At 23.8% G+C, this 25574-nt stretch overlaps 2 protein-coding genes across 2 annotated transcripts, besides 17 other annotated features; one reads left to right on the top strand and one right to left on the bottom strand.

The window, feature by feature from the left end:
• Positions 1 to 366: part of a repeat region (Identified by RepeatMasker using a combination of RepBase library and repeat library created with RepeatScout) that runs on past the window's edge.
• Positions 339 to 4019: a repeat region (Identified by RepeatMasker using a combination of RepBase library and repeat library created with RepeatScout).
• Positions 4016 to 4281: a repeat region (Identified by RepeatMasker using a combination of RepBase library and repeat library created with RepeatScout).
• Positions 4271 to 4612: a repeat region (Identified by RepeatMasker using a combination of RepBase library and repeat library created with RepeatScout).
• Positions 4613 to 5306: 694 nt separating this feature from the next.
• Positions 5307 to 6342, bottom strand: UA08_04455 (hypothetical protein; the record flags this gene model as incomplete). Its single annotated transcript, XM_020266780.1, has 6 exons — positions 5307 to 5330; positions 5369 to 5374; positions 5465 to 5555; positions 5661 to 5923; positions 6009 to 6152; positions 6283 to 6342. 6 exons carry the CDS (start codon positions 6340 to 6342, stop codon positions 5307 to 5309), a joined length of 588 nt encoding a protein of 195 aa, XP_020120444.1.
• A 409-nt stretch (positions 6343 to 6751) lies between these two features.
• On the top strand, positions 6752 to 8314 carry UA08_04456 (hypothetical protein; the record flags this gene model as incomplete). Its single annotated transcript, XM_020266781.1, has 2 exons — positions 6752 to 6815; positions 6924 to 8314. 2 exons carry the CDS (start codon positions 6752 to 6754, stop codon positions 8312 to 8314), a joined length of 1455 nt encoding a protein of 484 aa, XP_020120443.1.
• Positions 8315 to 8664: 350 nt separating this feature from the next.
• Positions 8665 to 8734: a repeat region (Identified by RepeatMasker using a combination of RepBase library and repeat library created with RepeatScout).
• Positions 8735 to 8788: a repeat region (Identified by RepeatMasker using a combination of RepBase library and repeat library created with RepeatScout).
• Positions 8789 to 8815: 27 nt separating this feature from the next.
• Positions 8816 to 9511: a repeat region (Identified by RepeatMasker using a combination of RepBase library and repeat library created with RepeatScout).
• Positions 9512 to 9763: a repeat region (Identified by RepeatMasker using a combination of RepBase library and repeat library created with RepeatScout).
• Positions 9750 to 10949: a repeat region (Identified by RepeatMasker using a combination of RepBase library and repeat library created with RepeatScout).
• A 31-nt stretch (positions 10950 to 10980) lies between these two features.
• Positions 10981 to 12849: a repeat region (Identified by RepeatMasker using a combination of RepBase library and repeat library created with RepeatScout).
• Positions 12850 to 13337: 488 nt separating this feature from the next.
• Positions 13338 to 14439: a repeat region (Identified by RepeatMasker using a combination of RepBase library and repeat library created with RepeatScout).
• Positions 14440 to 18869: a repeat region (Identified by RepeatMasker using a combination of RepBase library and repeat library created with RepeatScout).
• Positions 18861 to 23059: a repeat region (Identified by RepeatMasker using a combination of RepBase library and repeat library created with RepeatScout).
• Positions 23060 to 23062: 3 nt separating this feature from the next.
• Positions 23063 to 23958: a repeat region (Identified by RepeatMasker using a combination of RepBase library and repeat library created with RepeatScout).
• Positions 23926 to 23954: a repeat region (Identified by RepeatMasker using a combination of RepBase library and repeat library created with RepeatScout).
• Positions 23955 to 25408: a repeat region (Identified by RepeatMasker using a combination of RepBase library and repeat library created with RepeatScout).
• Positions 25400 to 25573: a repeat region (Identified by RepeatMasker using a combination of RepBase library and repeat library created with RepeatScout).
• Position 25574: the final 1 nt, after the last annotated feature.

Consider the following 25574-nt stretch of genomic DNA (forward strand, 5'->3'; position numbering starts at 1 on the left):
AGGTTAAAAGATCTTAATAGATAAAAGAAATAAGAATAAGGTTTTAAATATTCTAATTAATAGAAGATTATATACTTAAATTATTATAATTAATTTGTAATAATAAAAGAAAATTAAATATATAATAAATAAATATTCTTATATAGCTTTTCTTTATTATAGCTAATATAGCAATAGCTCTGTTCGCTTTATTCTAACTAACATAGTTAATATAGCGATGACTCTGCTAGCTTTGTTGCTCTAACCCTAAGGCTTCATGGGTAATCCTTTGTTCCGATGTGCATTAGTCCTGTAGTGACTAACCTGATCCATTGGCTGTGACGTTCTGATTCTCTGACACTATCATAATCTTTACTCCTTATAAAAGATCTTTTTTTTATTCTTAGTAAAATATCTTATTTATATTATCTACTATTCTATTATTTAATACTTAGTAATCAATAATCATTCATTTAATTATATTCTTTTTATTAACAAATATTAATTATACTAATACTTTCTTATATCCTAATTATATATATATTACTTCATAAAATTTATTAATAAACTCATTCTTAAGTTCTAATTCATCTCTTAACTTATAATATTACTTAACTAAATATAGTGTAAATTCTTCTTATAGCTTAATTTATACTTTAAATTCTTTATTATATATTAATAATTACTATTCTTTTTTTATAAATAATTTAATAAATTCATAGTACTTTTTTAATAATTTTACTAAAATTTTTATAAGTTCCTTTTCATATAATTTTTTTAATTTTAATTTTATCTTTTTAGTAATCCTCATTTTATTAATTATTTATACTTACTAGATTATCTTAATTTCTCTTATTTTATTATTTCTAATTCTTTTTTTATTTTCATTACTTAGGTTTCTTTAATTATCTTATAGTTTCTCTTTCTATGCTTTATTTTTATTATTAATATACTTATTATTTCTAGTAAATATTATCTTTTATTTTTATTTATTTATCTTCTATCCTGATCTTTCAGTATCTGATAGTATATTAAGACTTTACCCTAATTTTTTATATAATTATGCAATTTCTTTAATCTTCTTCTTAATAATCCTTATTTATAATATTATATTATTAACTGCTATTATTTTATTTATCTAGTTAATTATTAGGTTCTATATTTATAATTATATTATTCTAAATATAGCATTATAGTACTCTCTTAATACTGGTATGATATTAAGTATAACTATTATAATATATTGTCTTAATCTTATAATAATATTTAATACTTATTTTTTATAATCTTGACTGATTGTTTCTTTATTAATAGAGATAATTATTATCTATTTATTTGTTTATATAATAGGTATTTTAGTTTTTTTTGTAAATTCTTCTTTAATATAGTTATAGGCTGCTTTTAAATCTAATAAGATCCTTGTATTTTTCCTATTAATTTTTACTAGTATTATAATCATTTGACTAACTGCTTTTAGTTTTATAATTATTATAATAAATTCTATTATAATTATATGTTTTTCTTAAAATTATTATCTCTACTTGAAAAATTCCTTTATACTAGTTATATACTATTTATATAACCCTTTTATCTGGCATTCTATTATTATAAGGTTGTTATAATAAGAGTGTGCTAATTCTTTATAAATATATTGGCATTCTAACTACTCTTATAAACATTCTAGTTTTAGTTCTAGGATAATAGATAAGATATTTAGAAATCATCATAATATTGCTTTTAATTTAATATGAAGTTTATATAAATTATTATAATATATTATCTAGTAAACTTTATAATACAAATTTCTTCTAGTAGATAGATAGTGATGATAAGAATAATTTCTTATATATCTATTTTATTCATTACAAAAGTATATTCCTCTTTTATATAAAATATACTTATATATTGCTGTTAAAGATAAGTATATCTATCTATACTTTTAATATATATAATATATTTATTTATTATATTTCTTATATTCTCTAATATAGTTTTTTTATTTCTATTAAGATTTTTCTTAATAGATTATATTAGCAGACATATAATTATATAAGTTATCTCTTTAAAAATTTATAATATCTTTTTATATTTTTGCTCTTATTTTATTCTTAATAGGATTTTTTATTTATTCTTAGTATAGGTCTTTATAGATTATTATCTTTAATTTATTATCCTATAATATTAATTAAATATAAAACAACTCTTCTAAAAAAGAATCTCTTTTAATACTTTTTATACTAGATTTTTTTTCTATCTCTTCTTTACTAGGATAATCTTTCTATCTAGATAATTTATAAGTATAGCTTATCTAATTTGTTTATTCTCTATATTTATAAGATTAATATCTTATTCTTATATTAATACTTATTTATTTCTTTTTTTATGTATTTTAATATTATATCTTAGTTCTACTTAAATTATTAAGCATTCTTTTTAATTATATTAGTATATTTTCTTTATTTATTTATCTTATCTATTCTATTTAAATTCTTTTATAATTTATTATCTACTTTAATTATTATTCTTTATTTTTAACTAACTGCTTCAGATCTTTATTAGAATCAATCTTATTATTAGTTATTCTATTAGCTTTATTAGTATCAATAGGTGTTAAGAAAATTATAGTTATAATTTGCTCTTTTAAATCTAAAATAACTGATTTCTAGTTTTTTCTTAACTATTAGTATTAATTTGTAAAATAATCTAGTTTTTTATAATTAAAATAAATTTTATTCTTTTTTAATTTATTCTTTTCTTCTTTAGATAAGATTATATTTAATTATATTATTATATCTTTATCTTTATTCTTAATTTATTTTTAATATAAATTTACTTTATTTTTTCTAAACTCTTCTTTCTCTATTTATTTAATATAAATAATTAAATCAATCTATGATGCTGCTTTTATTATTACTTAGAATATTTCTAATTATAGTATTATTATTAAGATTTAATCTTTAATATTGTCTTTTAATTCTTTATAGAATTAATCTCTAAATTTTTAATTATTTTATAAAAGTCCTTTTAATATTTATAAAAATCTTAAAATATATTTTCTAACTAAGATTTATTACTTAATATATTAGATTTTATTAATAGCTTTAATTTTCTTATTTATAATTCTTTATAGCTAGTTAAGTTTCTCTTTCTAGTATTGGTAGCTAAAAAATATTACAATTATCTTAGGATTCTTTTATTTTTTATTGCTATTAGCTTAATACTAATTAATAATATATAAAATAAACTATTTTATAGTTTTTTTATTAAGGAAGCTTGATACTATTAGTATCTTATTAAACTTATTTATAATTTATTTACTATTATATATAAAATAGAGTTATATCTAAGTAAAGTATATTTTAAAAGTTTTATATTCTTTTTTGAATAAAATTACTATTCTAATTTTAATTTCTTAAAATATATAATTTACTCTTTCTTTATTATTAACTATAATTTTTTCTAAATTATTAATATATTTCAATAGTACTATTATATTTTTATTATTAATAGTTATAATATTTTTACTATTAGTATTAATAGTTTGTGAATTAAGACTTAAAATTATTAGAATTAGAATCTAAGATATTATTATTACTTATTCTTAAGACTTCTCTTTTAACTAAAGGTTTTAAATTATTAAAAACTTTAATTAGATTATTATTAAGTATAGCTAAGATAGCTATTAATGAGTAAAGTTAATAGATTTCTAAAATTAAAAGATCTAGTAGATAAAAGAAATAAAAATAAGGCTTTTAAATATTCTAATTAATAGAAGATTATATATTTAAGTTATTATAATTAATTTAAGATAATAGAAGAAAATTAAATATAGAGTAAAGAAGTATTTTTATATAATTTTCTTTTATTATAGCTAATATAGCCATTACTTTATTTGTTTTATTCTTATAGATATAATCAATATAGTTATAGCTCTGTTGGCTCTATTACCCTAACCCTAGCAGTCATGGATAATCCTTTGTTCTATCATACATTAGTTTCCCTTATCCATTGGCTGTAACATTCTGATTCTCTGACATAATTGCTTATATATCTAGAAAACACAAGCTATTTATTAAGCTATCAAGATGCCAGCCTTTAGAGAAGAGAATTATCAGAGAATCAGAACATCACAGCTAATAGATAAGGAATGCTAATGCATAGGAATAAAAGAATTATCCAAGGACAGCACACATAAACTAGGACGAATCAGAGTTAGGGCTATCATAGCTATCAGAGCTTATTATTAGTATCTAGCTATAATAAATATAATTAGACTTATTAGAGCTATTGTAGCTATTAGAGCTAATTATTGATATCTAGCTATAATAAATATAATTAGACTTGTCAGAGTTAAATGTATAAGAATAACTATAATAGCTATAATAAAAGAAAGTATATAAGAATACTTATTTATTTTATATTTAATTTTCTTCTATTATCTTAAATTAACTATGTTAAGTACTTCTTAATTAAGATAATTTGAGTATATAATCTTCTATTAATCAGGATATTCTATTTTTGATTAAGACTTTATTTGTTTCTATAACTTTTGTATACCAGAAGCCTATTAACTTCGCCCGTTAATAGCTATCCTAGCTATACTCGACGGTAATCAGACTGAAGTTTCCAACAAAAACATGTTATATTTTTAGATATTAATGGCCAATGAAGATCATATATATAAGTAGATATAGATACGGTAAAACTCTTTATAGATATAGCTATCCAAGTAGTAGCCTATAAGTAAAAAGATGCAGTCAAAGTAATCTAAAATATATTATAAGCACGCATGGTTGCTAGCAGAGAAAATAGAACTGTAATTGAGGTTCACTGAGCGTACGCTTTGGGCAAAGATGTATTTATGTTTTCTCATCTGCTTTGCATTATCTCTATTAGACCTTTCCATAGAACATTACCATACTATATTTTTATTCTCAACATAGACATGATAGTATATAGCTCCACTTAAATGCAGCTTATTTATAATCAACCTTTCTGTAAAAAAATACAGATATACACGGTGAGAAAAATCACAATATTGCCATTACCGGTGGTGAAAGTACCATGTAACCCAGATGACTTGTACCTATCTTAATTACTTGTCTACATAAGAAGGCTCTTTTATGATGATAAAACATAATACAGTAAGGAATGAATATTCTGTTCCCAGTAAAAAATAGATTAGTCCTCCCCGTTCTGAATTTCAGAAAGCGGACTATCTCCTGCGCCACATTTTGATGTAACCAAAATCCATAGTGCTAGACGCCACTATCACACTGCTAAACGAGCGCCTTCCAGAGACTTAGCCAACTACCTCTCATTCAAATTTAGGAATCAAGACTTGGGACCAGCTGCAATACATCATATAATGCAGGTGTCACGGACTTACATGCACCTAAGTTACTCGCAATACAGAGGTGTATTTAACTCATTCAGGAGGTCACACCGGTACTAAAATATGAAATAATCACATGGGCGTACGTACATATTTGACAACCAAGGTGGAAAAGAATTTTCCTACAGCCGGGTACCCGTATGAGTTAGAATGAATTGGCACTATTTTTGGTGTTGATGTTCTACATTATCTAAGTTTGCAAATTATCATAGACTTGCCCTTCCCGCCCTAGAACCGCAGCTTCTTGTCCTCCTTGACTCTCTAGCCTGATGCTAAGTCGTATTACTTCCTATTATTCAGTCCCTCGCACCATGCTTTCAAGTCTTCATTGTACTTATTCCAACCCTTTCTTGTCTTCTCCATGGTTCCAATCCATCGTGCGACGAAATTATCACCCATTATGAATGCCAGAAAGCCTTTGAACTCTTCCTTCTGGGTAAATTTTGTCCCGCCCTGTACAAGAGTGCTTGGCTCAAAACAGAAGCTATGATAGCCAACAAATATCCCGGGTAGTCCACCGCCCCATTGGAAGCAAGTCGAGGAGTTTTCCTAGTTCAATTGGTTAGGGTAAGCTTGCTGCGGTGATTAAAAGACCAAAATGAGAAAGATTATGAAGGGTAGAGTTTAGACGTACAACTAAGGTTGCATGGACCGTCATAAGCTCAAGCACATTGCGCATTTTCACTCCGGGCTCGAGAGGTGTGTTCGGGGTTTCTGGACCAATTGACTTGAAGAAACCATCTCGATGGTATACTGGTAATTGACAGAAGTCTAGAAACTAAAGAATGAATCGATTAGCTATGGAATTTTGAATAGAACGATTCGACTTGAGAATTCTACAAAAGCCAGGGCGAGCGAAAGGTGTCCATAAGGCTACCATTATGGCTCAACTTCGTACTGTAACTAACCTTCTCTCTCACAGTTGCCGGAGCTGCTGCAATGTCAATGCTGACGCTGACTGTGTACATTTTGGAGCAGCTGATAATTTGGATGGAGCCTTAAGGAGATAGGTAAAAGGACAAATATGGTACTATGGTAATCGTACCTTTGTAAGAATGTGAGCATGTAAAATAGTGGGAAGTATTGGAGTCCTCGAACTCCTTTTATATGGTACAGGAAGCCATTGTTGTGATAAAGAGCATACTCAGCTCCCGTAGAAAGACTACAGAAAGACAGGGTTGCTCGCGCATTGAGCCGCAAGCGGTATAGCCCAGGATTCACCTGCCGTCATATAGTGCCAGCAATTTTAGCTTCGTTACAAACTTGGGGCGAAAGAACCCCACCAAGCTATGCCGGCAATCTCAACGGCCGATCATTCATCTCAGTTGTACTATGTAGCTCGCTTCGTAGTACCCAAATCCAGCGCTTGCACTCAAGATGGTGAATGTTGCGGGGAGGTCAAAGGGCTGCTCTACCTGTCGTAAAAGGCGCATCAAATGCGGTAAGCTATGAGCATAATGAAAAAAGCGCGTGGCAAAACTGATCTTTTTTTGAGACGAGCACCGTCCAACTTGTAGGCGGTGCCAGAGATTGGGGGTTGAATGCACAGGCGTGAAGGATATCACCTTCATCAAAGGAACCATTGTGAAATCGAGAAGATCTGAGAAGAGAACAAATGAATCGGCGAAGTATGGCGTCAAGGACGCAGACTCTACTGAGTGTCAAGTACCCCGTTTTGCGTCACTCAAGGGCGACGACTCCGAGATTTACGTCTGCTATGCTCGGAAGTATCTTCGGCAAGGCGCTCCACTTGATTTAGCCCTGCAGAGAATCCGGCTCGACGACATCACGTCTGCTAGAATGAACACGACGAATGATCATCTCTTCCATCAAGCCTTCTTGAGCTTTGCTATCCTTGTATACGGTACCCAATACCGGGAAACGCCTATCATTGAAAAAGGGTATGCTATATATGGAGAAGCACTAAAGAAGCTTAATCATGCACTATCAGACCCGGAATGCTATACTCGTGACGACGTCATTCTTTCAGTCATTGCCTTCTCTATGTTGGCTTGTATAGTGCCGACAAGCGCAGGACAATACCTAAAACACATGATGGGACTGCAAACCCTTCTCGGGCTCCGCGACCCCCGCTCCTCTTGCTTCCTGGGATCCACCGGATCTTACAAGGCAGTGCGGCATATGATGCTTTTTGCTTCACTGCGCACTGCGAAACCATCGATACTCGCGAGAGCAGAGTGGAAGGCCGTCTTGAGAGCGAACTGCTCAGCCAAAGAGATCCAGGAACAAGAATTGTTCGACGTTTTAGCAGACTGCTCGATTATAAACGCACAGCGGGATGGTATGCTAATAAAAAGGCGGTTAGAACCTGAATGTAGTGCTGGTGAACGAGGCGAAGCAAGAGAGAAGGCTCTAATACTGCTCACTCGGCTCCATGATTGGCGAAAGAAATGGGACGATGATGAGAGAAACTCCCACACCGAGCTCTCGATGCCCTTGGCTATGCAGCAGTCAAAACAAGATTCGTTGCGAAACAACTTGTCCACATGCCCATTTCTCACAGTCTTAGCGTTCTCAGACGAATCAACAGTAACGATGTTTATGTTTTACAATACAGCACTCATCTACATCTTCCGCGTCCTAGCCAACTTAGCTGTCCAAAGTTTTGGTGCACAGTTTGATCAAAGCTTCACAAAGAACAGGCTCCATGCTGGGTCTCAGGGTGATAGCTGGGAAACCCCAAGAGACAAGTACAATACCGCAGAACAACTAGCAGCCCTCAATATATACCGCTCTCTCCCTAACTACTTGGTCCAAATGTCATCGACGTCCACAAATACCACACCGATTGTTCATTGGGCTATCTCAACCGCTTGGGTTACGCTTGGCGGTCATGAATCCGCTTACGGAAGATGGCTAAAGGAGCTGCTAAACGCTGAAGGTCAAGATGTCGTTGCACAAGGTCTATGGAACATTTAACGACTACTTTGGCGGAGCATTGGAGGGTTGGAGAATCCACTTTTCTATTGATTAGAATTGAGGCGTTTTCTTAAGAACAAGTCACTTATATGACAGTGAAATTTATTTAACAAATCATGGGTTGTGATGGTAGTTGAATCTAAAGTCTGATTTTGTAAATATACAAGGGACTAGATGGAGTCCTCACCAAAGATCAACCAGAGATGCCGACAATACAGGTACCTGGGAAGTGTAAACTAGGATACCAGACACGTCGCTTGATTGATTGATTGATTGATTGGCTCATAGGCCGTCCCAGCCGGGTTTCTTATCTCGACACTTACCTGGCTAGCGAACGACGCGGCGCGAGATATCAGAGTAGTACCTCGACACAGCCAGTGACGACTAAGGTGGATCCAGGCGCGTGACATAATATAATGCCTTCCTTGAATAGTACTAGTCTGAACTAGTGTCATGCAAGTTGGTTTCGTAACATTCGGTTTACCCGGGAAATACGTTAGTTAACGTAATTCACCCCCGAGGTGGCCACCCTACCGAAGTGACCACTTCCGCTCCGAGAACACATACTATATTGATTTCAAAGCCCAATTTTAGCCCCCAATAATAATTATATATTAAAAATAAAGTACTAGTCTAATTAGGACATTGAGGCAATCTATGCCTGAGAATATTACACTTATTACACCAAAATTGGCGGCGTACACGCACCTGAGAGGCAGGAAGCTCGGGCTCAGCCAGAGCAGTAGTAATAGGTTAAGATGCCTCAACTTGGCCTTGTATAAGAGTCTAGGCTTCCTCTTTAGTAATCCCTTGATTATAAGTTATCTAAGCCTTAGATCTGCGACGCTTTTACTTCTCTTTCTTATGTGAAGCCTATAAATCATGGATTTCCTTCCAAGCAATAAGAAGTTCATTAATACTCATTTTATAAGCTTTTAAAACCCGTGTAATTGCTTCATCAATAACCACAGATAAGCTTCTTATATGCTGGCTCAGTCGCTTCTTAATCATACTTATTTGGCGCTTGAATTAACATGGATTTTAAGGTATTTATAAATAAAATAACTAAGTATTACTTAATCAACTAGGAGGGGGTGTTGGTATCCTTACTTAAATAGTAAGGTATTAATATACTTAATCTAAATCAAAAGGTACTAATCCAGTTGCTACAAAGCCATTCCAAATAGTCTCAGCTTTTGTAAGGCGGAATCCTGGTGGAGTTGGGAATAGCTTCAAAGTACAGCGGGCACGTGACCTCGCCCGGCTTCCCGCCGCTAATTGGACTAGCGGCTTGGCAGACACCACCTTATAACCGCGGGTGGCCTCAGGCCTTCGGGAAGCAGCGATTAGCTGCTGAGCATACGTGTATATACGTTATATATTCGAATCTATTCCTAGGCCGAAGCCGAATCCCAGCTACGTTCTTGCAACCCCCGTCACAGCTTTATAGGCCATCATATAAGCCTCTAAGAATATAGTAAGAAAGTTAATCTTATCAATATATTTAAACCCATACCTTATCTGCTGCTCAATAAGATGCCTATATTACCTTTTTATAATAGCAAAGCAGCTTACATCAAGAGGCTATAAAAGATATGAAGAGTGTGAAGGCATATAAATTAAGATAATATTATTCTCAATACATATACAGTTAAATTTAGCTATTAGATAACTTCTATAACTATTAAAAATTAACATCCTATATCTTCCAATCGTATAGCTATTTATATGAGGAATAAAGTGATTAATAAGCCAGTCTATGCCAATCTTATCTGTTATCCAGCTATTATTATTAATATTAATCTTCCAATTGGCTGGCAGCGTCTCAAACTAGCTATATTAAAGATATTTAATTACTTTAAAGATTATATATAAGGGCAAGGCCTAACTAGTAGAGTTAACTACCTCAATTACAGTCATCTATTCTTAATTACTAGGTTATAATAGATTTAGATGGCTATATCAATCACTACCAGTTATAATCTTTACAGTAGCACAGAGACTCATAGCAAAGCCAGTCTCATCAAAGTTATAGATATCCTCCAGTAAGATTTCATACTTTAATATAACCTCTTGTATATGGTCAAAATATTCTTAGATAATCTTTATATTCTCACACTTAGCCCGCTTATAGTTATATTTCTATAAAAATTGCATTTTAAGCTCTATATAATATTAAACTAGTTTATATACCTAGTTCTTTTCAATTTGTTGATTTTTATGTTGTGAGAGAAGATAATTAGCTATATTATATACAAGAGATAGCCGAGGAGGTAGTCCTTGCTTATCTAGATCTAATATTTAGTTAACAAGCAATTCCTCTTTAAATTGAGTCAATTTATGTCTATTAGCGCGTAACTTAAGCCAATAAGCCTTGCCATTGAGTCTCTTTTGAAGAGTTGACTGGGAAATATTATAGATCTCTGCTACTTATCATACAGAGTGAATCTTCTCAGTTTTTAGGTTAGATATTGCTAATTAAATACGCCCCTCTTGTTCCCGATGATCCAACTAATTTTTATTGCGAATTGGTGGCATATTGGCGCGTTGAATATAGAGAGTTAGATATTTGACGTGTTCCGGAGCGGAAGTGGCCACTTCGGTAGGGTGGCCACCTCGGGGGTGAATTACGTTAGGTAGCGCTGTTTTACTAAGCGCCTCATTACTAACGTAATCGGTAAGCGAGCCGCCACTGTAAGCGAACCGCCACTTTTTCTCTGAGGGCCCTCTCTATATTGATTTTAAAGCTTAATTTTTAACACCTAATAATATTTATATATTAAAAAGAAATCACTAGACTAATTAGGACATTGAGGTAATCTATATCTGAGAATATTACACTTACTATACTAAAATTGGCGGTGTAAACATACCTAAGAGATAGGAAGCTCAGGCTTGGCTGGAGCAATAATAATAGATTAAAATATCTTAATCTAGCTCTATATAAGAGCCTAGGCTTGCTCTCTAATAATTCCTTAATTATAAGTTGTCTAAGCCCTAGATCTATAGTACTTTTATTTCTCTTTCTTATATAAAGCTTATAGATTATAGATTTTCTTTTATATAATAAGAAGCTTATTAAAATTTATTTTATAAGCTTTAGATACTTATATAATTATTTTATTAATAATCTTAGATAAGCTTCTTATATGCTGGCTTATTTACTTCTTAATTATAGTTATTTATTATCTAAATTAGTATAGATTTTAAGATATTTATAAATAAGATGATTAAGTATTACTTAATTAATTAGAAAATAGTATTAATATTTTTACTTAAGTAATAAGATATTAATATATTTAATCTAGATTAAAAGACACTATTTTAGTTACTATAAAGCTATTTTAAATAGTCTTAACTTTATATGCTATTATATAGGCCTCTAGAAATATAATAAAAAAGTTAATCTTATTAATATAATTAAATCTATGTCTTATCTACTACTTAATAAAATACTTATATTTCTTTTTTATAATAGCAAAGCAGCTCATATTAAGAGGCTATAAAAGATATAAAGAATAAATAGATATATAGATTAGAATAATATTATTTTTAATATATATATAATTAAATTTAGCTATTAAATAACTTTTATAATTATTAAGAATTAATATCTAATATCTTCTAACTATATGGCCATTTATATAAGGAATAAAGTAATTAATAAGTTAATTTATACTAATCTTATCTATTATCTAGTTATTATCACTAATATTAATTTTCTAATTAGCTAATAGCATCTTAAATTAGCTATATTAAAGATATTTAACTACTTTAAAGATTATGTATAAGAGTAAAATCTAATTAATAAAATTAACTGCTTTAATTATAGTTACCTATTCTCTATTATTAGATTATAATAGATTTAGACAGCTATATTAATTACTATTAGTTATAATCTTTATAGTAGTATAGAGATCTATAATAAATCTAGTCTTATTAAAATTATAAATATCCTCTGATAGAATTCTATACTTAATTATTACTTCTTATATATAATTAAAATATTCTTAGATTATCTTTAGATTTTTATATTTGATATGCTTATAGTTATATCTCTAAAAAAATCGCGATTTAAGCTTTAAATAATATTAAATAAGATTATAAACTTATTTCTCTTCTACTTATTAATTTCTATGTTGAGAGAGAAGATAATTAATTATTTCTCACATAAGAGCTAGCTAGGGAGATAATTCTTGCTTATTTAGATTTAATATCTATTTTATAAGTGATTTCTCTTTAAATTAAGTTAATTTATGATTATTAATATATATTTAAGATCTTTATTAAGTATTTTTTAATTAATCTTAGAGAGTTATTTAAGAAATATTATAAATCTTAACAGCTCATCTAATACTAGGAATTTTTCTATTCTAAAAATTAAAAATAGCTAATAAAATTTTCTCTTCTTACTTAGCTAAATCTTTTAGGTTTTTACTGCGAATTGGTGGCATATCGACACGTTGAAGTTGACGGAATCAATATAGAGAGGGCCCTTGGAGAAAAAGTGGCGGTTCGCTTACAGTGGCGGTTCGCTTACAGTGGCGGCTCGCTTACCGATTACGTTATAAACAATTTAATCTCCCTTGATAGTGGCACTAAAGACTAAAATAAGAGAGATTCTTCTTTATCTTAGACTAGATAGTATATATAATCTATCTCTTATAGTATAAGATTTACTTTATATATATATTATATTATACTAAAATACTTATATTATAAAAACTTTTAAATATTAATAATTATTCTACTAAAATTTAAATTGTTATAGCTAATCTTTTTTTAATTTCTACTAATCTTATAAAATTAGTTAATTTTGCATTTTAGATAAGCAAGTCTTTTTATTAAGTTATTAAAAGTTTTAAATCCTTAAAAAGAGCAGTCTATAAACTTTAAAAAAAGATTAAATCTTTAAATAATATTTTAATAATATTATTATAGATAATTATTAAATATAATACTTAATTAATATCTTTAAAGCTTCTTTTACTATAATATAGGAAAATATATACAAAATTTAAAGATCTATTAAAATTTAAATATAAATAATTTATCTCTATTAGATATAATTTCATTTAATAATCTAAATATTATAAATACTTCTTGTAACATCAATATTACGTATTATTATACTATTAAATTCTTTAACATTCGCTTTAAGATAATATATTTTATAAGTTTATTTATAATAATAATAGCTTCAGTATACATAATTCCTAAAATAAGATCATTTAATTCTAATAAACCTTATATAAAATCTATTATAATCTTCTATTATACTTTTATTAATATCTCTAGAATTTATATTTTTCTATATGATTAATAGTTAATTAGTTTATTATAATTATAATTATTGTATTTCTTAATATAATCTTTAACTAATTTTCTTATTCTTAGAAAGTAATATATTTGTTGTATCTTTTCCATTATTTAATTAATTCTATAATGTCCTTTGATTAGCAAGTTATAGTTTATTTAAATAACTTTTATAATTATTAAAAATAATACTAATATTAATTTTTTTTAAATAGCTAATCTATTTTTAATTATTATTTTATTGTTGTATAATGCTATCTATAATATTTTATTATTTCTAGTAATTTCTATTATTTTTTTATAAAAACCTTTACTCTTTATTATAATTATTATTATTAATATTATCTTATTATTATAGTAAATTCTATCTTTATCTTCTACTAGTATATTTATTTATGGCTATTATATTCTAATTATATAATCTACTCTTCTACTTAATATATTAGTAATAATATTTTCTTTTTCTTTAATATATTTAATTTAAAACTGAAATCTTAATAGATACTTTAATCATTTAATTTATTTATTAATAAACTCTTTAATTATTATAAAGTATTTTAGATTATAATAATTATTTTTTATAACTATTTCTTTTTTAACTCCTTATAAGTAATCTTTATTACTTAAATACTTTAACTATTATAAGTAGTTCTCTATTATAAATATTATAATTCCTTTCTATAATAATAAATTATCTAAAGTAGAAAATAATAGATCTAGTTTTCTATTATCTTTTAATTATTTTAAAATAATTCCTAATATATATTTTAATATATCTAGTTAAATCATATTTAGTTTCTCTAGATTATTGTCGGAAACTTCGGTTGAATTACCGTTGAGTATAGCTAGGATAGCTATTAATGGGCGAAGTTAATAGGCTTCTAAGATCGAAAGGTCTCAGTAGATAAAAGAAATAAGAATAAGGCTATAAATATCCTAATTAATAGAAGATTATATACTTAAGTTATCACAGTTAATTTAAGATAATAGAAGAAAACTAAATATATAATAAGTAAGCATTCTTATATAGCTTTCCTTCATCATAGTTATTATAGCTATTTCCTTTCACTAGGCTTTGATGAGTCTAATTATATCTATCATAGCTATATATTAATAACTAGCTTTGATAGCCATGATAGTCCTAATCCTGATATATCCTAGCTCCACTTATGGTATTTTTAGATAATTCTTTATTTTTATGTATTAGTGTTTTATATCTATTGGCTATAATATTTTAATTTTCTGATAATCTCCTTCTCTAAAAGCTGGCATCTTGATAGCTTAATAAATAGTTTATATTTCTAAAGTGTAGATAATTAATTTTAACTTTTTAAATACTTTAAATGTATAATCTTATAGTTTTATACTAATTATATCTTTAAAGAAAAATATCTTTAAGAAGAATCTTTTCTTAAGAATTAAATCTACTAGAGTTATTCTTGTAATTTCTTATTTTTATTATATTAATCTTAGAAAATTATGTATAAAATCTGAAATTTTAAAATATTATAGTGAGTGTGTTTATACAATTAACTATTATTATATAGATATATTATTTTCTAATCTTACTTAAAAAAAGCTAGTTAAGATATAAAATAAGATTTATCTCTAATAGAAAGAGATTTATTTAAAGCTCTTAGAAGTAATAACTTATCTAAAGTAATTTAAAAAATAAAATAGTCTTTTTTAAAAATATATAGATAAATTTATTCAAATAAACATAAAGGATATTAAAGAATTAGAAAAGTTAAAAAAAGTAGAAAAAAAGATAAAAACAAAACAAGTTAAAGAATAATAAGAGATTAAAGAGCTTCTAGCTATCACTTTTATTTTATAAAATGATAATCTTATTCTTGATATTAACTTTAATTCTTCTATCTTTTTTAATTATACTTTTATTTTTATTTCTAAATCTTTTTAGGGTAATTTAAGTGTCTAATAAGTTTTTATATATTTTTTTTAAGTCTATATCTTTTTTATCTTATAAGATAATAGATATATTCTTTTTCTAATTTATATTATAGTATCTTCTTGACTTTATATTCTTTATTATCTGTTATTTTATTTTTATTTATTAGGTTGATTATTAGTTTTAATAATAAGATATAAAATATTGGATGTATTTATATTCTTACTAATAGCTAGAGTTTATAATTATTATTTGTGAGTTTTTTTTTAATAATAAATGGTCTAAATTTAATTATATTAAATTTATTACTTAGTCTTATATTTTTGATATTAAAATTTTTTAATCCTAGTATTTATTATAGAAGGTAAACTCTCTTTTTCTTTTTAAGTGTTAACACATTCTCACACTTCTTATTATAATATTTCTTTATTCTTATTTCTGTCTATTTAATATCTTTTAATAGATTGCTATATATTAATTATATATATATTACTTAAATGTTTATTTTATTTAATATTTTTTCTTATTTGATATTTTCCTAACTTATTCTTAGAATTCTTTCTAGGTTGATGAAATGTAGTATTTGTCCTGTTGATGTGTTTATAGTATTATTTATTATAAACTAAGCAATTAGTAGTAATTTTATCTAATTATCTTGATTCTAATCTAAGTAATATCTTGGATATTATTCAACTGCTTGAATTATTTATTCAGTCTGATTATTAGTCTATTAATAATATATGATTAATAGATTATACTCTATTTTATAATTCTTTATAATTATCTATTAAAATTTAGATATAAATAACTTATCTTAATTAGATATAATTTTGCTTAGTAATCTAAATATTATAAATATTTCTTATAATATTAGTGTTGTGCATTATTATACTGTTAAATTCTTTGGTATTGGCTTTAGGATAATATATTTTATAAGTTTATCTATAATAATAATAGCTTTAGTATATGTGATTCCTGAAATAAGATTTTTTAACTCTAGTAAGTCTTATATAAAATCTATTATAATCTTTTACTATGCTTTTATTAATATCTCTAGAATCTGCATTTTTCTATATAGTTGATAATTGATTAGTTTATTATAATTATAATTATTATATTTCTTAATATAGTTTTTAATTAATTTTCTTATTCTTAGAAAGTAATATATTTATTATATTTTTTCTACTGTTTGATTAATTTCATGATATCCTTTAATTAGCAAATTATAGTTTATTTAAATGACTTTTATAATTATTAAAAATAGTATTAATATTAATTCTTTTTAAATAGTTAATCTATTTTTAATTACTGCTTTATTATTGTATAGTGCTATTTATAGTATTTTATTATTCCTAATAGCTTCTATTATTTTTTTGTAAAAACTTTTATTTTTTATTATAATTATTGTTACTAGTATTATCTTATTATTATAATAAATTCTATTTTTATCTTCTACTAGTATATTTATTTATAACTATTATATTCTAATTATATAATCTACTCTTCTACTTAATATATTAGCAATAATATTTTCTTTTTCTTTAATGTGTTTAATTCAAAACTTAAATCTTAATAGGTACTCTAACTATCTAACTTATCTATTAATAAGCTCTTTTGTCGTTATGAAGTATTTTAGATTATAGTGATTGTTTTTTATAATTATTTCTTTTTTAACTCTTTATAAGTAGTATCTTTATTATTTAAATACTTCAACTACTGCAAGTAGTTCTTTATTATGAATATTGTAGTTTTTTTTTATAGTAATAAATTATCTAGAATAGAAGGTAATAGGTCTTAATTTTTTATTATCTTCTAGTTATTTTAAAACAATCTTTAATATATATTCTGATGTATCTGATTGAATTATATTTAGTTTTTTTTAATTATAAAATATAAGAATTAGTGCTTCTTTAACTAATTCTTTAACTTTCTTAAATGCTTGCTATTGTTATTCTATCTAATTAAATTCTTAATTTTTTCTTAATAATTCTATGATTAGTTATATTATTTTTGTATAATTCTTTAAGTATTTTCTGATATATCCTATTGCGTCTAGAAACTACTGTATTTTATTAATATTTATTAGGATAGGCCAGTTGAGTATTACATCTTTTTTTTTTGATTAGATCTTTAATTCTTCTGGTATATAAACTATTTCTAAGTAATTAATAGTTATAGTATTAAACTTATACTTCTTGATCTTGAGTATTAATTCTTTATTTATAAATATTATTATAACTAGTTATATATATTTTTTATATTTCTCTGGGTTTTATAAGTATATAATAATATTATTAAAGTAGACTATAATAAATTTGTTTAAGTATTTCTATAGAATATGTGTTATGTATTGTGTAAATTATACTAATAGGTTTTTTAAACCTATAAATATAACTACTTATTCAAATAGTCCTTTATCTATAAGAAATACTATTTTCTAAATATTATTTTTAGTTATTTATAGATTATAATAACCCCATTAGATATTAAAGATTATTATAATCTTTACTCTCTGCAAAAGATCTCTCTTTTATTCTTAATAAGATATCTTATTCATATTATTTACTATTCTATTATTTAGTACTCTATAATTAATAATTATTCTTTTAGTTATGTCCTTCTTATTAATAAATATTTGTGACAATGCAATGCCAAATCTATTTGGTCGCTAAACACAAAGAGACTAAACTGGAGAGAAGAAGAAGAGAAAAGAATAACTACTAGTTCCTTTTCTCCTACTTATACTTCCTTTTACTCTAGATACCTATGGACTATCTTTCTTATATGCTAATGCCTAGTAATTTAAATTTCTAGAAAATTCTAACAATATAAAATACTAATCAGTAAAGGCTATTTACCTTTTTTAATATTATATAGATCCTTTAATAATCTACAATATAAATCAAAATATAAAGTAATTCTTATAAGATATATCTAGCCCTATATCTTCCCTATATATAATTTATCTATAAAAGGTGGTCTATAGATACTTTTATAATAACTATATACCATTAAGCTAAATTATATTAAGTTATTATATTATCTCTTATTTTAAGTAATATTTATTTTAAATATTAAGTTAATAATAATATATTATCCTTATTATAGTTAAATAAGAATTTATTCTTCTTAAGTATCTATAGCTAATTTTTTAAGTATAATAATAATCTAGATTTTTCTAGATAAGAATTATAGAATGACTTTATAATATTTAATATATTCTTAAAATTTCCTATTAAATATTATATTATATTATTATATAGTACTATAATTTTTAGTAATATATTTATATATTAAGAATTTATTTAACTTCTTATTCATTATAATTATGTCGGAAACTTCGGTTGGGTTACCGTCAAGTATAGCTAGGATAGCTATTAACGGGCGAAGTTAATAGGCTTCTAAGATCAAAAGATCTAGTAGATAAAAAAAATAAGAATAAGGCTTCTGAATATCCTAATTAATAAAAGATTATATACTTAAATTATTATAGTTAATTCAAGATGATAGAAGAAAACTAAATATAAAAATAAAAAAGTATTCTTATATAATTTTTCTCTATTATAACTAATATAATTATTGCTTTATTTGCTCTATTTTTATAGATATAATTAATATAGCTATAACTCTATTAGCTCTATTATCTTAATCTTAATAGTTATAAATAATCCTTTATTCTATTATATATTAGTTTTTCTTATCTATTAATTATAATATTCTATTTCTCTGATAATCCTTTCTTCTAAAGGCTAGCATCTTAATAGCTTAATAAATAGCTTATATTTCTTAAATATATAGGAAACTAATTCTGATTCCTAATTTTTTATAATATATGATTTTATGATTTTATACTAATTATATCTTTAAAGTAAAATATTAATAAGAATAATCTTATATTGTGTATTAAGCAGTCTGGTATAAAGTTATTTTTATTTTATTTTTATTATTTTTCTCTAAATAAAATTTATATAAAATTAGAAATATCATTATGCTATAGTAAATATATAAAGAATAATTATTATAAGTATATTCTAATAGCTTCTTCTAATCTTATATAAAAGAAACTTCTTTATATTTAAAAGTATCTAAAAGAAGATAATAATAAAGTAAATATTAAAATTAAGGCCCTTCTAGTAAAATATACTTATTTTAATAAATAATAGAAGTTGCTGCAAAAACGCGCTAGTTAATTTATTCAGTTTAATATTAAGGATATTAAAGAGTTAGAATAATTAAAAAAAATAAAAAAAGAGATGAAAGTAAAATAAATAAAAAAATAATAAAAGATTAAAAAGTTTCTTACTATCATATTTACTTTATAAAATAATAATCTCTTTTATCTTTTTTAATTATATTTCTGTCTCTATTCTTAAATCTTTTTAGAATAGTTTAAATATCTAATAAATTTTTATATGTTTTCTTTAGGTCTATATCCTTTCTATCTTATAAGATAATAGATCTATTCTTTCTCTAATTTGTGTTATAATATTCTTTTAATTTTATATTTTTTATTATCTGTTACTTTATTTTTATTTATTAGATTGATTGTTAATTCTAATAATAAGATATAAAATATTAAATGTATTTATATTCTTACTGGTAGCTAGAATTTATAATTATTATTTATAAGTTTTTCTTTAATAGTAAATAATCTAAATTTAATTATATTAAATTTATTATTTAATTTTATATTTTTAATATTAAAATTTTTTAATCTTAGTATTTATTATAAAAAGTAAACTTTCTTTTTTTTTTAAGTGTTAGTATATCCTTATGCTTCTTATTATAATATTTTTTTATTTTTATTTCTATCTATTTAATGTCTTTTAATAAATTATTATATATTAATTATATATATATTACTTAGATATTTGCTTTATTAGATACTTTTTTTTATTTAATATTTTTTTAACTTATTCTTGGAATTCTTTCTAGATTGGCAAAATGTGGTACTTATTCTATTAATATATTTATAGTATTATTTATTATAAACTAAGTAAATAGTAATAACTCTATTTAATTATCTTGATTCTAATCTAAGTAATATCTTAGATATTATTTAATTACTTAAATTATTCTTTTAATCTGATTATTAATCTATTAATAATATACTATTAATAGATTATATTCTATTTTATAGTTTTTTATAATTATCTATTAAAATTTAGATATAAATAATTTGTTTTAGTTAGATATAATTTTACTTGGTAATCTAAATATTATAAATACTTCTTATAGTAATAGTATTATATATTATTATATTATTAAATTCTTTGATATTAGCTTTAGAATAATATATTTTATAAGCTTATTTATAATAATAATAGCTTTAGTATATATGATTTCTAAAATAAGATTCTTTAACTCTGATAAGTCTTATATAAAATCTATTATGATCTTTTATTATATTTTTATTAGTGTCTCTAGAATCTGTATTCTTCTATATAGTTAATAATTGATTGGTTTATTGCAATTGTAACTATTACATTTTTTAATATAGTCTTTAACTAATTTTCTTATTTTTAGAAAATAATATATTTGCTGTATTTTTTCTATTATTTAGTTAATTCTATAATATCCTTTAATTAGTAAATTATAGTTCATTTAAATGATTTTTATAATCATTAAAAATAATATTAATATTAATCCTTTTTAAATAGCTAATCTGTTCTCTATTACTGCTTTGTCATTATATAATGCTATTTATAGTATTTTATTGTTTCTAATAGCCTCTATTATCTTTTTATGAAATTCTTTACTTTCTATTATAATTATTATTACTAATATTATCTTATTATTATAGTAAATTCTATCTTTGTCTTTTACTAGTATATTTATTTATAACTATTATATTTTAATTATATAATCTGCTCTTTTACTTAATATATTAGTAATAATATTTTCTTTTTCTTTAATATATTTAATTTAAAACTTAAATCTTAATAAATACTCTAATTATTTAATTTATCTACTAGTAAGCTCTTTAGTTATTATAAAATATTTTAGATTATAATAATTATTTTTTATAACTATTTTTTCCTTAACTTCTTATAGTTAGTATCTTTATTATTTAAATACTTTAATTATTATAAGTAGTTCTCTATTATAAATATTATAGTTCTTCTCTATAATAATAAATTGTCTGAAGTAGAAAATAATAAGTCTTAATTTTCTATTATTTTCTAGTTATTCTAAAATAATTCCTAATATATATCCTAATATATTTAATTAAATTATATTTAGTTTCTTTAAATTATAAAATATAAGAATTAATGCTTTCTTAATTAGTTCCTTAATCTTCTTAAATGCTTGCTGTTATTATTTTATTTAATTAAATTCTTAATCTTTTTATAATAATTCTATAATTGATTATAGTTTTTCTATATAATTCTTTAAGTATCTTCTAATATATCTTATTATGTCTAAGAATTACTATATTTTATTAATATTTATTAGAATAGATTAATTAAGTATTATATCTTTCTTTTTAGATTGAATCTTTAATTTTTCTAATATATAAATTATTTTTAGGTAATTAATAATTATAATATTAAATTTATATTTCTTAATCTTAAGTATTAATCCTTTATTTATAAGTGCTATTATAACTAATTATATATGTTTTTTATGTTCTTCTAGATTTTATAAATATATAATAATATTATTAAAGTAGACTATAATAAACTTATTTAGATATTTTTATAGAATATATATTATATATTATATAAATTATGCTGGTAGGTTCTTTAAATCTATTAATATAACTATCTATTCAAATAATTCTTTATCTATAAGAAATACTGTTTTTTAAATATTATTTTTAGCTATTCATAGGTTATAATAATCCTATTAAATATTAAAGACTATTATGATCTTTGCTCTTTATAAGAGATCTTTCTTTTATTTCTAGTAAGATATCTTGTTTATATTATCTACTATTTTATTATTTAGTGCTTAATAATTAATAATTATTTATTTAATTATATTCTTTTTATTAATAAATATTAATTATACTAATATTTTCCTATATTCTAATTATATATATATTGCTTTGTAAAATTTATTAGTAAATTTATTCTTAAATTCTAATTTATTTCTTGATTTATAATATTACTTAACTAAAGATAGTATAAATTCTTCTTATAGCTTAATTTGTACTTTAAATTCTTTATTATATATTAATAATTGTTATTCTTTTTTTATAAATAATTTAATAAATTTATAGTACTTTTTTAATAATTTTATTAAAACTTCTATAAGTTTCTTTTTATATAATTCTTTTAGTTTTAGTTTTGTCTTTTCAATAATCCTTATTTTATTAATTATTTATACTTATTAGATTGTCTTAATTTCTTTTATTTTATTATTTCTAATTCTTTTTTTATTTTTATTATTTAGATTCTTTTAACTATCTTATAATTTCTTTTTCTATAGTTTATTTTTATTATTAATATATTTATTATTTCTAATAAATATTATCTTTTATTTTTGTTTGTTTATCTTCTATCCTGATCTTTTAGTATCTATCATTAGTTTGCGTTGAACCAAAGGATAGTTTAGGGTTATGGCTAATAAAGTTCTTGGGAGCTAGAATGCATATGGTTAGCTTTATTTATAGTTTAAGAGAAATCAGTATTATGATTTATTTTTATTTAAAGCTCTTTTATAGTCATTATTTTCTAGATTTTTTTATATTAATATATTCTTTTTCTCTTTATAGATGTTTTACTCTCATAATCTGACTAGATCTTCTATATTAATAGAAAAATTTAATTTTCTATTTTACCTTTGCATTCTTATTTAATAGTGGATAATTCTCTATACTAAATATAGCTTATATTATACTTATTATAGTTTTTTCTAATATTTTTTTTAGAAATATTATATTAGATAATTCTAGTAATAGAATATTGAATAGTATCTCTAATATTATAGTATTATTAATAGTTTAGATAAAGTGATTTAGCCCTTTAATAGTGTTACTAAAATTTATGATCTTTCTACTAGTCTTAGCTTTCTCTGTTATATAGAGCACTGTTATTATTATTCTTATAGTACTAGTTATATATGATAATATTATAATTAGGAATATAGATAGAGGAAGTCTTAAGGATTAATATTTTAATATTATATCTATCTTTAGATCTTATTTTAAAAAAAAGAATAGATTTAATACTTTATTATTATTTTAGCTTACTTAATTATACTATTTATTACTTCTCTATATTTTTATCTATTATATATATATTTATATATTAATGCACTTAAATATTAAGCTTTATCTCCTTTTACTATTATTAATTATCTATTATCCCTAGAAGTGCTTCTAGATAAGTATTATATAATCTAAAGTTAGGATTCCTTCCCATATACTATCTAGGATAGCTAGTATATCTCTGAAATCATGTCTTGGTTGTGACGATGCAATGCCAAATCTATTTGGTCGCTAAACACGAAGAGACTAAACTGGAGAGAAGAAGAGGAAAGAATAACTACTGGTCTTCTTCCTCCTACTTATACTTCCTTTTATTCCAGATATCTATAGGCTATCTCCGTTGTGTGCCAGTATCTAGTAATCTAGATTTCTGGAAGGTTCTAATAATATAGAATATTAGCTGGCAAAGGCTATTTACCTTTCTTAATATTATATAGATCCTCTAGTAATCTGCAGCATAAATTAAAATATAGGGTAATCTCTATAAGATATATCTAGCCCTATATCTTCTCTGTATGTGATTTATTTATGGAAGATAGCTTATAGGTATTTTTGTAGTAATTATATATTATTAAGCTAAATTATATTAGGCTATTATATTATTTTTTATTCTAAGTAATGTTTACTTTAAATGTTAAGTTAATAATAGTATATTATTTTTATTATAATTAAGTAAGAATTTATTCTTCTTAGCTATATATAACTAATTCTTTAAATATAATAATGATCTAGGTTTTTCTAGATAAGAATTGTGAAATGTCTTTATAATATTTAGTGTATTCCTAAAATTTTTTACTAGGTACTATATTATATTGTTATCATGGTCTTACTATTAAATATAGTATTATAGTTTCTAGTAATATATCTATATATTAAGAATTTATTTAACTTTTTATTTATTATAATTATTGATTTTAATTAATAATAGAGGGTCTTTAATCTGTTTTAGTAGTAGTTCTGTTAAGTATATCTTTTAAAATTTATTTAGTAAGAAAACTAGGTATATTTAAAAATATTTAGAGAGTTTTAATTTGAATATATTTCTTTTCTTTATAATAATCTTAAATAGGTTTAAGTTTTAATAAGAAAGTTTTTAGTTAGATTATTTATTATTAAGGTTTTAATTATTAATATAATCTTGTTCTTAATATTAAAATCTATTTTTTATTAATATTTATTTATTTATATTTTCTGTTATTCTTGTGCTTATATTATATTCTGTCTTATATAATCTTATATCTGTTGTAAGTATTTTATCTAGGTTTAGGTTTGCTCTTAATTCTATATAAGATTTTTATTATTTAATAGTGACTAATCAAATAACATCTTTGATATAAAACCTCTCTTAATCTTAAATAGTGATAGTCTAGTTGATTTCTAAGATAAGAATGCTGTAGCAAAATCTATTATTAATAACTATTTAGATTAATTATCTTGATAGAAGCTAATATAAGGTTATAAATAGATTAAAAGATATTAATTTGCGATTTTAGTTTGTTTATCTATAGATATATAATATATTATTAATAGTTTTAGCTTAATCTTTAAAATATAATATATCTCTATTTAGAATTCTAATATAAATTATTTTTCTTGATTTAATATTATTAAATCTAGTAGACTAATCTTAGGGAATATATGTCTAATCTATAATTGTCGGAAACTTCGGTTATTTACCGTCGAGTATAGCTAGGATAGCTATTAACGGGCGAAGTTAATAGGCTTCTGGTATACGAAAGTTGTAAAGAAACAAATGAAGTCTTAAAACAAGATAGAATATCCTGATCGATAGAAGATCGTATACTCAAGTTATCTCAGTG

This window comes from Talaromyces atroroseus (genome assembly GCF_001907595.1).
Source record: "Talaromyces atroroseus strain IBT 11181 chromosome Unknown scaffold_4, whole genome shotgun sequence".
Classification (NCBI taxonomy): domain Eukaryota; kingdom Fungi; phylum Ascomycota; class Eurotiomycetes; order Eurotiales; family Trichocomaceae; genus Talaromyces; species Talaromyces atroroseus.